General features: G+C 53.9%; 1 protein-coding gene across 3 annotated transcripts in view; it reads left to right on the top strand.

Annotated features, from left to right (window-relative positions):
• Nucleotides 1-458: 458 nt before the first annotated feature.
• The window catches only part of SCARA5 (scavenger receptor class A member 5), a 120,151-nt gene continuing 107,072 nt past the window's right edge, over nt 459-13,537 (top strand). For 2 of the 3 annotated variants that reach the window (XM_059176630.1, XM_059176614.1), the window contains exons 1-2: nt 459-857; nt 5,099-5,216. In XM_059176630.1, coding sequence (XP_059032613.1) covers nt 5,105-5,216 — 112 coding nt within the window. In that variant the 5' untranslated portion in view covers nt 459-857; nt 5,099-5,104. The remainder of the gene's footprint in view (nt 858-5,098; nt 5,217-13,537) is intronic. The other variant, XM_059176623.1, reaches the window with a different exon arrangement.

Genomic DNA, 13,537 nt, shown 5'->3' with positions numbered 1-13,537 from the left:
TGCAGTGTCACGGCTCCCTAAGCGCTGGCTTGAGACTGTCTTTGCGGAGTTCCTGAGGCACTCACAGAACACTCTTCTGCAGAGCTCCAGTGTGGCCAGTCTGTGTCCTTTGCGGGTGGATGTGACCATAGAAAAATACATAAATTCATTCTAAGCCAAGTTTGGTGAATGAATTGAGCAATGCAAATTCGGTCCTATAAATCAGTTTGTAAGACTGGTTTCTTGCGTGGCTCCTGAGCCAGGTCTAGCTGCCATTCCTGTAGAAGCTTTCCAAAAATTCTTCTGTGTGGGGTTTTAGGTGAGGAGTGCGGAGTCCGTAGCGGAGGCGGATTTCCCGGCTCTGGACTGGGCCGGGAGGACGGCGGGGCTGCAATGCCGAGATTGGCCACCAGAGGGGGGATGTGTTCCAGACCCCAGGGGAGCTTCCGCGACTGCTCCCAGAACTTTGTATTTATAAAGACCGGCGGCGGCCCAAGCAGCTGCAGTTCCCATCTCAGTCAGCATCTAGAACGGCCGCTGGTGCCTCCACAGAACACCTCCTGAGCGCTGCCTGTGGCTGACTGAGGCGAGGCACCAACAACACAGGAACTCCCCAACCACAGGCCCGACTCAGGCCCCAGGGTTGAGTCTTGCCTCCTGCCCTGACCCTCCTGGAGAAGTGACCCCTGAGACAAGTGACTGAGCACCGGGGCAGCCTCTTTCTATGCCTCCGTCTGGCTTTGGCTGGCTGTGGGGACGAGCTGTGCGGGGCTGCCTGGGTCTCAGTGCAGTGACAGCGGCCAGCTCTTCGGTCACCATGGCGAATCCCGGGAACTGAGCAGACCCGCGCTTCTGCGGCCTCCGCGGGCGGCGCTCAGGTGAGTCTTGGCACTAACTCTGTCCTGGCACCTGAGCCTAGTCTCCCAGAGGCAGGGTCCCCCAGCTGTGGGGGACCTGGATGTGGCCGTTGGAGCAGGGCGCTGCGTGCAGGCATCTCAGGATGTGCAGCCCGAGGTCGCAGGGGCAGGTGGGAAGGTTCCAGCAGTGGGCCTGTGGGGATGCAGCCTGTGTGAGACTGGATTTGCAGACGCCATTGCTTTAGTGGCAACTCTGCCTGGTCGGTGTCACATCTTGGAGCCTATGGCGGGAGCCGACTGTGCGGCTAAGTGTGTGAAGCGTGTGTGCATTGTGCGTGCCACTGGTGGGACGTGTGAAGGAAGAGCTTAACATCTGCACCTTCCCAGCTTCGGGTTCTGATTTAGGGGAACTGTTAGCGGAGAGGGCCCCCTGATTTTTACTTGGTTTCGGTGCCATTCAAAGAGAAGATGCGAGCCCAGCAGAGTCAGATGCTGGAACCCAGACACCCTGTCTCTGCAGCAACAGGTGAGGTTCATGCCACCTTCAGCAGGAAGAATCGATCGAACCCTTCTGCTCCCCAAGAGTGACTTGCCCCGAAGGGTCCAGATTTCGCTCTGGTCCGTATTCGTGATTGTTGTTTGCAAAGGGAACCCCAAAGAGCACTGTTTTGGGGCCTGACTGGCAGGAGGGAAGCCTCAGGAACTTAGAGACCGTGCCCCTCTCCCCTCACTAACTACTTGGCAGGATCAGAAGATGCCAGGGTTGGGGGCGGGGGGGGGGTGTTTCTCTCCAGACTCCCAGCTCCAACTTGCTGTGGACCCTTGCTCGTAAAGCCCTTCCCTGTGCACTATTCCACCGGAGGCTAGAAATAGCTGAGTGGCTGGCAGATGCGCTTCTCCCCTTCCCAGAGGTGATGACCTGAGGCTGAACGAGCTCAGCGGATTGGGCCAGGTTCCCGAGAAGTAGGAAGGGACTCCAGGACAGGACCCCGTATCCTCTGAGCACCCCGCCCACCCCACCCAGACCTGATGAGGTGAAGCTATGGATGTCTATGGAGCATCACGACATCCCTAAGAGGACAGTAAGGTGTCCCGTCCCTGGGGGAGGAAGGCCCCATCCTTTGACTTGAAACACAAAATTCCAAGCTCCTCGAGATTTCTCCTTATGTCACTTTGGCATCCACACCCTGCTCCTGTTTCTACTATCCTGGTCCCCTCCCTTCCTGCTCTCAGATCCTTTCCTTGGCCCCAGGGCTCCCACTGACCCTCTTCACTGCCTGGTTTGGAACCCCGAAAGGTGGCTCCTGAGAGGGACAAATACATGCTTTCTGGACGAAACAGCCCTGTGGCTGGGTCCGTGCCCTGGGTGGGACGCCTTTCCCTGGTGCCTCACCCTTGCCTGACATCATTGGCTCTTGCCTCTTGGGGCCTGGATTGGCTTATCTTTAAAGCGGGAGCAACACACTGATGCTCCCTGACCCCCTAACAGGGGCCAGGGAGGGGAGCGGAGAGATCCCAGATGACAACGGGGCATGAGCACACGCAAGGCGTACACATCATCTCTATTATCACCACACTTGGCAGTGAGTTTGCACCTTGCTTGAGAGCACAAACTTGGCCCCAAAGGCAGTAAGACCAATGATCGAAGGGTTCAAATTCCTGTCCCTCATTTCCCAAGAAAGAAAAATAGCTCAAAATAAAACCTGCGGCAGATAGAACATTCTTAGGTTTCCTTCCCAAGTAACAAACATTAGCAGAGCTGGCCGAACACTTCCAATCTCATCTCACTCACATCTGGCCTCTGCTCGGCCCGGGGCCTCTCTTCTCAACAGGCTCCCCAGGGCTCCTGCTCCACCAGCCCAGGGGTGGGGAGGAGGGTAGAGAAGGGGCCGCCCTATAGACGCATTCCAGATAAGGAGCCATGCATTCCAACTGTGGTCCAGGGGCTGATCAGCAGAGGGGAAGGTGGAAATGAAGATGGGGCTATCCTGGCCCAAGCTCATCTCCATACCCCCACCGCCAGCATGGCAGCACCCCACCGACCAGACCTCTGGGCAGCAGTGCCTGTTGCCTTTGGCAGAGAGAGGATTATCGCTTGCAGAGGAGACACTGGCCTCCTGCTTTGCAGCTCCCCAGGCCAGAGGGAGGGGTGCAGCACTTAGTGCTTATGAAACAAGGGAGGGTCCCCTGCAGCTTAGCAGCAGCAGCGGAGTCGCTCAGGGGGCTCCACCTAGAGGCTCACTGTGGGTGGAGAACTTGGATGGAGCACCGGTGTTGGGAGGTTAGCAAGCCGGACATTACTGCAGCACAGAGAAGCTGGGTGGGAGAGGTTTGGGGGCTCCAGGGAACCCCTGGGGCAGGGAGGGGAGATCCTGGCAGAGCTGCGAGCTTCCGCTGCCCCCCCCCCCCCGTCTCCTGCAGGCTGGAAGAAAAGGCCCACAGAGGCTGTGAACACCCTGCCCGCGCGTGCGTGCATGTGCGCATGTGCACACCCCGTGCAGCCCATGTGGCATCTCCTTACTTGAAGAAGCCCCTGTCCGTCCTTCCTGGGCCATCGGAAGGACAGTTGTATGGCAGCTGGCCCGCCCTGAAGTCAGAGGTCTCTGGAGACAAACGTCAAGCCATGAAAATAAGGGGTTTAGGTTTGACTCTGCCTGCCAGAGCGGTTCAGCCAGGCTCCTCTTTGATTATCCGTGTTTACTGACACGATGCCGATGCCTCCTGTCCCACTGCCTCCAAAGAGGAACCGACTGGCTGCTCCCTTCAGGCATTGTGCCCCCCCCCATGCCACCTGCTAGGTCCCTGTCATCTTTTTTTTTTTTTAAGATTTTATTTATTTACTTGACAGAGAGAGATCACAAGTAGGCAGAGAGGCAGGCAGAGAGAGAGGAGGAAGCAGGCTCCCTGCTGAGCAGAGAGCCCAATGCGGGACTCGATCCCAGGACCCTGAGATCATGACCTGAGCCGAAGGCAGTGGCTTAACCCACTGAGCCACCCAGGCGCCCCCCTGTCATCTTTTCTCAAGCAATAGACCCCTGGCTCCGCTCTCTGGGTCTCAGAGTTGAATTTGCTCCACACCAGTCCTGGGACCCATTCATCCTCCCAGCAGCTTTTATCTTCCAAAGAATTTGCTCTTAAAAATGGATTTTTGGTTCAATATCCAGAGAGTCCAAGAGCATCAGGACCAAAGGTCAAGCTAAACTTATGGCTGGAACAGAGCTGAAATTAGAAAGTAATTTGTCAAATCACTGAGCATATATGGGAAAAAAAGAGAGTAGCAAGTGTTTTATGTTAAATAAACACTTTTTAATTTGGCTCCTAGAGTAGGTTTTTCTTATTACACAAAGAATGCAAACACGTTGTAGAAAACCCAGAATATCCAGCAAACAAAAATAAGCACAAAATCCGCACAATCCCCACCAGAGTCTTCTGATACAGAACAACCCGGAACATCTCCAAATACAATCTTTCTTGTCACCTACTCAGGACACGTGTATATATTACAAAATGGGATGGCATTGTATACACTCCGGAAATGGTGCTGTTTACTTCAAATCGTATGCCATTCTCCAGAGTCAATGGGTACATTCCTAGAACACCATGGGGTAGCCTCTGAGCCCCAGTGACCTGGCTTCAGGAGCCCATGCAGACTCTGGCCCCTCCCCGGGTCTCAGGCTGCCCAGGTCTTAGTGTCCGGGGGACTCCACCAAGGCTGCCTGCTCCTCGGGCTTGCCTGGGAGACGAATCCCTGCTGCGCTCCCACTGTAGCAGCTCCAGCACCCCAAAGTGGGAGCAGCACTCCAGCTCCTTTGGAACATGCCAGACTGGTCACACATTTGCAGCACAGAGCAGGAGCCAAGTCTCTCTAATGTGCTCAAATTTCCAGAGGCTAGGAGATCACTCCACTGGGGTCAAGAGGCCCCTCCAGGCCCTACCGAGCATGGCCCTCAGGGCCCCTCTGGCTCAGGTTCTGGCCCCAACCAAGGGCTGTTGAGACAAATGGATGGATCCAGTGATCAGAAAGGTCCAAAGGGCCTCGGCCTTCCCAAGCACCGAGGAAGCTGGCGGAGACTTGGGATCCCGAGGACCTGGTAGATGGTACCCGAACATGAGGGACTACTGGTGTTCAGGCTCAGAATCTTGGGGATGGGTGGTGCCTTGTTCAGTGTGTTCATTTCTGTCTGCCTATAGTTTATTCTCTCTCTCCCCGCCCCCTTCCTCCCTCTCCTCTCCCTTCGCTGTCCTTCCTGTTGCTGCTGCAGATCAGAATGGAGAACAAAGCCATGTACCTGCACACGGTGAGCGACCGGGACACCAGCTCCATCTTTGAGGAGCCCTTTGACGGCAGGAGCCTGTCCAAGCTAAACCTGTGTGAGGACGGTGAGTGCATCTGGCTTCGTCTTACACTGCAAGCCCTGCCCTGCCCCCATACCCAAACCTGTCATTGCTCCAGGGCAGCAATGACTCCCCCCACCCCCACAAGTCTAATACTTCCTATGTGGAAATTCATGCTTTGAAATGTCTTTTAATTGACACATCTCTACATATCTTTGTGACCTGCAAGATGTGTATCCATTTCACAGGTGAGCTGGTGGGGCTGGAGTTTAAGGATTGTAGAGGCTGTCAGTAACAGAGGCATTCCAGCATTGAGTCTCCTGACTCCTAGGGCAGGCTTTTTGCCTCTTTGGCTTCCTCTCCTCTGAGTGGGTCAGGTTGGGGTCAGGCAAAGGCTTCTGAGCTAGCGAGCCCAGACCTCAGGTGAGGAGCCCCCAGTCCATTTCCCAAAGCATCTGTGAGGAGAGAGCATACCTCGTCAAGGTGCTCAGCCTCCCTCTAGGTCTGAGGCTCCAGATCAGGCCCGCAGGAGGGAGTTCCCCATGCAGTGACCCACTGCATCTGTGGGAAACGGTTATATGCTAAAACTGAAAATTCAAAGGATGCTTCCTCCAAAGAAGCCCAAAGCACCTTGCCAGCTGATGGAATCCTGTATACCCAGGACCAAGCTTGACACTTAGTAGGTGCTGAATAAATGCTTGCTACATCAATAGACACACTCCTTTTTGCGGTGAGCACAGGGGAGGACAGCATTGTTCCCACTTCAAAGCTAAATAGAATGAAGTTTACAGAAGAGTCTCATAGAGACTTATGGCTAATTAGGTAGAGATAAGCTGTCATAGAGTTCTCCAGAGAAATGGAACCAAGGGGATATATATGTATATACAAAGTTTTATTATGAGGAATTGGCTTACATGATTATGGAAGCTGAGGAGCCTCACGATCTCCAACTTCAGACTGGAGACCCAGGAAAGTGGGCCGTATAATTTGATCTGTGTCAGAAGGCCCGAGAACCAGAGGAGCGAATGGTGTAAACTGCAGTTTGAGGGCTGGAGAAGATGAGAGGCTATGTCCCAACTCTGTGGGCAGGCAGGAGGCAAAAAGCAAATTGCTCTGCCTTTTGCTCTCTAAAGGCCCTCCACTGATTGGATGCGGCCCACTCCCACTGGGGAGGGCAATTTGCTCTACTGAGCCCACCAAGTCAAATGCTAATCTCATCTGGGAATACCCAGAAATGATGTTTCACCTGGCCCCTGTAACCAGTCGAGCTGACAGGAATTAACCACTATGCAGGCCTTTATTCAAGGCTCTTTCAAACACCATGTTTTCTCTCCACTCTGCTAGCTGCCTTTGTCTCAAAATTACTCAAAGACAGAAACACCTCCCCATCCTGCTGTAACCGTGTCTCCTCCTAAAAGGCACCAAGTGCTGGAAGGGAAGATGGGTAGCTCAGAGATGCAGGGATCAGGGACAGTCTCAGCAGGGAGAGGAGACAAGCTTTGGGCTCATGACCGATAAGCCCCCACAGCCTGGCCTAGTAAACTGCCCACCACTGTAGCTCTTCTTCTGAATTCCATTCAACAAACATATTTTGAGGATCTTCAATGTGTCAAGCCACGGGTCGGGTGCCAAGGATGCTCTAAAGCAAAATCGAACCATCCTTGCCCTCCAAGGGCTATGATCTCAGCGGAAGGGACTGGCCTGGGGACAACTACCCATAACATAAAGTAGGCAAAAATATGTGTCAGCATGGTAGTCCCCCCCTTTATCTGTGGTTTTGCTCTCCACAGTCTGTTGTCCACACCAAACTGTGGTCTGGAAGCAGATGACCCTCCTTCTGACCTTTTATCAGAAGGCCAGTCACCACCTAATGCCATCACGGTGCCTTATGTCATTCACCTCACTTCATCTCATCACATAGCCATTTTAGCCTCATCACAAGAAGATAGGTGAGTGCAGTGTAATAAGATATACTGATGGAGAAAGAGAGACCACATTCAAATAACTTATTACAGCATACGGTTATGAACATTCCATTTATTATTATTGCTGTGAATCTCCTGCTATGCCTGACCTGGAAATTAAACTTTATCACAGTGTGTGTATATAGGAAAAAAACAGACTACATACAGGGTTTGGTACCCTTGGTGGTTTTGGGCATCCACTGGGAGTCTCGGGAGTATCCCCTATGGATAAGGAGGGCACTTGGGTACTGAAGTTAGGAGAGGTCTTTCCAGAAAAGGCTTTAAAGACTGAACACAATTTTGTAATAGAAGAGGAGGGTGGGGAAGGGAGCCACCAGCTGTGTCACATCAAGCCAGGTCAGTGTTTCTGTCAGGTTCCTGTCTTCTGGGAAGGCCGGGTCACTGGCCAGTGCTCAGCACTCCTCCATCGGCATAGACCAAGCTGGCTTTCGTGTCCTTGATCCTGCCTACTCCCTACCAGCCCCTCAGGAAAGAGGACTGGCTTGGCAAGGAAGGACTAGGGTACAGCACAGTCGGGGAGTCTGGAGGACTATTAGGGCCAGCCTGGAGTGCCAGTTGGGGCAGGGCAGGGACCCCAGGGCAGGGAGAGGCCAAGGGTTCAAAGCATCACCAGGCCTCATACCCCTTACATCATCTTGCTCTCTCTTTTTCTGTACCCCAGATTTAAAAAGACCATTTGGACCAAAAGCATTGAAAATAATAGTAGTCTCAGCGACTGTGCTTTCCAGCACCCCAGCAGGGCAGAGATCCCGTCAGAGAACAGTTTTAGAGCCCTGCCAGTAAGAATCCTCAGGGGTCTCCTGAGGCCTGGCACCACTGAAATACAGACACAAGTTGGAAGGTGAGAGGTGGAGGCTGACTCACCCTTCCAGGGCTGTGTGACCTGACTGGGTCACATCCCTCTCTGGACCTCAGTGTCCTCATCTGCCAAATGGGGGCAGGGCAGAGGGGAGGTCTCTGTGAGGTTCTGTCCAGTTCTAGAATTCTGTGTGTCGAAACAGATCTGGTCATTGCATTCAGGGTGTGGTCCTTTGAAAACTTAAATTGGAACATGATGCTGCCCCGAGAAAGCTCACAAAACATCCCCCCTCAATGAGAATAATAACTCAGGTGCTAACAGTAGCCAAGGAGGCTACGGACATTCACCTTTACCCTGCTGGCATACTCACCTAGGGCCTGTGCTCCCTGCAAGGTTGCTCTTCCACCTCCTTCCAGTCTTGATGGAGAAAGAGAGACCACATTCACATAACTTATTACAGCATACTGTTATGAACAGTATCACCTTCCCCATCAGGCTTCCTGTCGCCTTGCACTCCTGGCTCTTGCTTCTCTTTTTCCTTTTTCCCACAGTCCTATTCCCCCATAACACATTATGTAATTCTTATTTTGTTTATAGTCCTTGTCTGTTCCTTGAGGGAAGAATATAGGCTCGACAAAAGCAGGCACCTCTGTTTTGTTCATTGATGGCTCTTAAGCCTGGCACATAGTAGGTGCTTACTAATTCTTCAATGAATGGACATTGGGTCCTTGAAATCTAAAGGTAGCAAAACAAATATATCCTAAGCCTGATCTCTAAATTGTCTGGTTTCCCCCACTCTTCAGTGATCTGGCCTCCAGGCATGGGGATGGGGGGTCGGTGTGAGGAACCCAGAGACCCCAGTGTTGAGATGAAATCAGCCACCTAATCTCATGGGTTTCTGGTTTGACTCCCCCCCCCCCCGCCCCCGCCCCACCGCTTCCCTTTCATTTCTAAGAGGAAACCAGTAAGCTCTGACTTGGGGAAATTCAAGACAGATTTGGTCCGTTTCCCCAGGATTTTGTTCTTTGATCCTCATTTCTGGACAGTGTAACTGGAGGGGGTGAGGGAGGCTGACTGGAAAGCAGAGGGGGGCCGAGATGGGGAAAGGGAGGGAGGCCCGAGCTGCCTTATGGGCCCTGAGTAGATTTAAACAGTAACGTCTGGTAGGTCTTGCAGGGCTCTGAGTCCCTTCCAGGATTTTCCCCTTAAAGGAAAGTAGATGAGGAGGAGAGGTGAGTGTCTCCTCGTAGCCCTGGGGTTATTAGGATCTGCTGAAGCAAAGTAGCAAAAATGCAGCCCAGATATTAAGGTGTGACTCAGACTTGAATGCAGGTGGGACTTTAAAGACATTAGGGCCTCCACTTGTTATTTCAGGGGTAATACACGGAGACGCCCCCTCCCCTCCTCTCCCTCCCCCCTTTCCTAACTTGTCTTCTCTTTCCCTCCCACCCTGTCTTTATCTCTCCCCTTCTTTCCCTGTAGCAGGTGAGAAGAGAGGGGGAGGAGCTGTTACATGCATTGGTTCCTCTGTCCCCTCCCTAAGAGGCCGTCTGGCCCAGTTCCCGAATTGTGCATTGCCACACCCTTCAGGCCCACAGTCCCTGCTTCCCCACGTCTAGGGACCACTCCCCCCTCTGCACCCCTTGTTGGGCCATGTCTCAGGACCCTGCCTGCTCCCTTGGGTCTGAGCTGTCGGTCTCCCCATCTGAGCCCCCTGTTGACAGGCAGGCCCCAAGGGCACGGCAGGGCCCCCCCTCTGTGCCACCCCAGGGGAATAGCTTCCCTTCCACCTGTCTCCCTGGAAGGGCTGATGGCAGAATGCGACCTCCAGGGTCCCCGCGCCCAACCTCCCGTGACCTCCACGACACTTCTACCTCCCTGTGAACAGAAACCCAAAAGGGGGCCAGCTGGACCTGCTTGCCCCTCTCCCCTCTTCCCTCGGCTCTCACCTTCCCGGGTGGTGCGGCTTTTCCTTTCCTTTCCTGCCTGCGTAGCTGCAGGCCTCCTCTGTCTGGCGCCGGGAGGCGGAGAAGGCGGAGGGCGCGTGTGGGTGGTGGTTGGCCGGGCCTGACTCCTCCACGGCCCTTCCTGAGGGCCAGAGAGAGGTGTTAGTGTCAGAAAAATATTGTAGTCATGCTCACCCCGTGGCCTCAGACACTCCACCACGCTCGCGGCGTCATCCGGCGGCCGCAAATGGGAGGTTCGCGGAGGTAATGAGTTACACATGCTCCTGGCCTCGCCGCAACGCCTGCAGCCAGGCTGCTCGCGGAGTGGAGGGCCCGAGGCCCCCGTGCCGGAATTCAATTATTCTCCTCGGGGGGAACCCCTTCATCTGCCTTCTCACCAATCAGATCGCCCTGGTGCATCTTGGCGCGTCTTAGCGCTGGCGGGAAGCCGCCCAGGGGTAGGGGTGGGTTTCCTGGGTGGGTCTGGCTAGGGCCTCGGCTGCGGAGGGTCACCGCCCTCTACAGGTTGGAGAGTCCTGCCGCGGAGCAGGAGGAGAGCCAAGGATTAACTGGTGCAGCGACGCAGGGCTTTATCCATCCGTGTTCCCCGGGGGCGGCCAGGCTGGGTCTGGATGCGGGGTCTCTCTTGCCCAAACGGGCTGTCCCTCCGTATGATGGGGAAAGGCCTGGAGAGGTGACAGGCGTGTGGACATTGCAGTTTGGCCGGTTTGGGCTCAGTGCAAGGGTGTTGTGTTTTGCGCCCTACTCCTTCATTCCCCTAGGCCACCATTCACCCGGTGCTCTGCCTCGCTGGGTCGGCCATTGGGGAGCAGCCCCGGCCGGAGGTGGAAGGCTGGAAGACAGGGAAGGCAGAATATTTATTCCCCAGGGCCTGCCTTAAGGGGTCACCTTGGGCTGCCAGTGTTCTCCCACCCAAGGTCACTGCCCCATATCAGCCACTCTTTCCGCACGGTTTTCTCCTTCCAGGGTCCAGCAGCTCTTTCGCTCCTTGACCGTGGGGGCTGGGGTGCTTGCATCCAGAGGGCACAGCCGTGGTGGGCATTTCACACCCTGGCCACGCTTTGCACACATTCCTTGATTAAATCCTGTAAAGTGTCTTATTTTGACTGGGCCATCTGTTTCACTGGGGCCTTGACTTTCTAATCCTCAGTGTCCCCCTCTACAAAATGGGGATGTTACCTCATGAGAGCCGTGGGAGAATCAGGTGACATAACCCACGTAAAGCGCCTTGTGCACTGTAGACTCAAGATACACATTTCACTTCCCTGCCCTTGGGGGAGTCCCCTGTAAATCCTGGGGAAGTGAGGAGGAAGGAGGGCGAAAGAGCAGGTCAGGAGCAACTGCGGTCCCCCCTGTCCCCAGGGTCTCCCGGAGACACCCACATTACTTCTTAGGGTGTCTTAGGCCTGGTTCTTACCTTCTGCTGAAGAAAACAGAGTTTTGGTTAGTGGGACCCCTCGTGAAGCCTAGATTTTCGGGGAAATTGAGCAAAGTCTTTTTGTCCTGGTCCCCAGCTAGTAGAATCGGTAGGCAATGTTCTGGACCCTGAGGGCTGCTGGTTCTGGGGCATGTGTGAGTCTATCCATTTCCCACCCTGATCAGAGGCAGGAGGCTCCCAAGGGCCTTCCTGAGGTTTGCCACCAGAAGAATCAAGGGATGAGTTTCAGTGTCCCTGGATGGAGGCTGGTGTCTTGTGGAGGGAAGAGTGAGAGGAGCCCAGAGGCCCCAAGGCCCCTTCCAATATAAGGGGACACAAAGGGACCCTCCCCTCTCTTCTCTCACCCAAGCCCCCAGCCCCTAACCGTGGCGTGCCATGCACCGTTACTCTAGGGAGTGAGGGCAGGGGGGATGGCTCTGAGGTGAATGGTGCCGACCCGACCCCTGGCCTGACACACTCCGGAGTGGGGGTGCTGAGAGGAGGTCTCTGTGTCAGAGCACCGCATGTGGGAAGGAAGCTGCACAATGTGCCCTGAGTAAGGGTACTGACCAGGCATGGCGATTCCTCATCACATCACCCACTTCTCCCCACTCAGAGACCCTGCTCAGATGTTCTTGGCCTTCATTCCCTTGTTCATTCATTCATTCATTCATTCACTCATTCTTTTTTTTTTTTTTTTTTGTCCTCATCTTTCAATGAGAAAGGTGCTTTGCAGGCCCCCCTACAGGGGCTTTGTCCTGGCTACATGCAGGGAGAGGGGCCAGGAGGCATGAGACATGGTCCTGTCCTGTGTCATTGCACTGTCACTGTGGTTAGTCCATCCCCTGCTCCTCCCAGAGGCCCAAGGGCTCCTTCCAATATAAGGGGACACAAAGGGACCCTCCCCTCCCTTCTCTCATGGTAGACCAGCAAGACATGGATCCATAAGCAAAGTTTACTCACCTAGAGATGATCCGGTAGGAAAGACACTCGGGGTTTGGACCACGTGGTTGGTACAGAGCAGATACAGCCTCACTCGTCCCAGGCACCCCAGTCCAAACTTAACATCCTTAATGATCTTGTCTTCTCCATTGCGGGGATGGCACTGCATGGTGGTGAAACCCCACAGCCCAAATCCACAGGTTGAATTCCAACCCCAGCTCTGCTGTGTGCTGGCTAGGAAACTCCAAGCCCGTCCTTAGCCTCAGCTTCCCCTCCTCTAGCCTGTGAGATAATAGCCCCCAACCCAGGGTTATTGTAAGGGCTACCTGAGTAACTCCACATCAGGTCCTTTCAACAATACCTGATATATACGGGGCCCTCCATCCATGTTTGATCATAGGAAAAATATGGTTGCATCCCTCTATTTTTCTGCTTCTGCCCTGGGGTCTGCCCAAGGCACCCTCCTTCCTCCACATTCTGTATTCTCAGTCTCTAGGACAGTCAGCTTCAAGAACAAGTCACCTTGTTCCCAAGTTTATCTGGTATTGCTTCCTGGTGTCAGACAATAAACAGCATGACTGCTGCCCCTTGAATCTAGAAGATCCAGCTTCTCTCTTTCTCTTTCCCAGGCCCTCATGGTCCTTGTCAGTCCTTCCATTCATACTGTGCTGCTGCAGCTGTGTCCTTCTGGACCATAAGCCCCTTGAGTGCAAATGCTTTCTGCTTTGAATGTATCTTAATATGCCCAACATGAACACCTAGACACAAGACACCGTAGACACAGGACGCCCAGCACTGTGTCTTGCGTATGGCAGGTACTGTTGCTTGTTGAATGAATGCATGCATCCCTGTTCACCAAATCCATAAGTACCAGGTGAAGGAATGCTTAAAGAGGTGAATTTAAGACAAAAGCAACAGTGACTTTATTCATCCTAAGATGGCAGGTTTTATGGTACTGCTGGTGCATGCGGAAATAAAAGGTCATGGTTCCTGCCCTCAAGGGGCTTAAAGTCCCCTGAAGACACAGACAGGAAGACCAGTCCTGCATTATAATTTGATTCATGCTCTAATGGAATTGGGTGCAAAGTGTAGATAGAGGGGAGAAGAAGGGTGCCTACGTGGGCCCAGGGGAGGAAGGAAAGCGCCCTGTGAGGATAGCCGCTGGAGTGAAATATGGAAGGGCAGAGAGCAGTACGCCTGCTAGAAAGGGCAGAGAAGGCTTACCCAGTCAAGGGAGGTAGCACAGAGCTCAGGCT

Source organism: Mustela lutreola, chromosome 1 (genome assembly GCF_030435805.1).
Source record: "Mustela lutreola isolate mMusLut2 chromosome 1, mMusLut2.pri, whole genome shotgun sequence".
NCBI classification, from domain to species: Eukaryota; Metazoa; Chordata; class Mammalia; order Carnivora; family Mustelidae; genus Mustela; species Mustela lutreola.
This window is presented reverse-complemented; position numbering and strand designations above follow the sequence as displayed.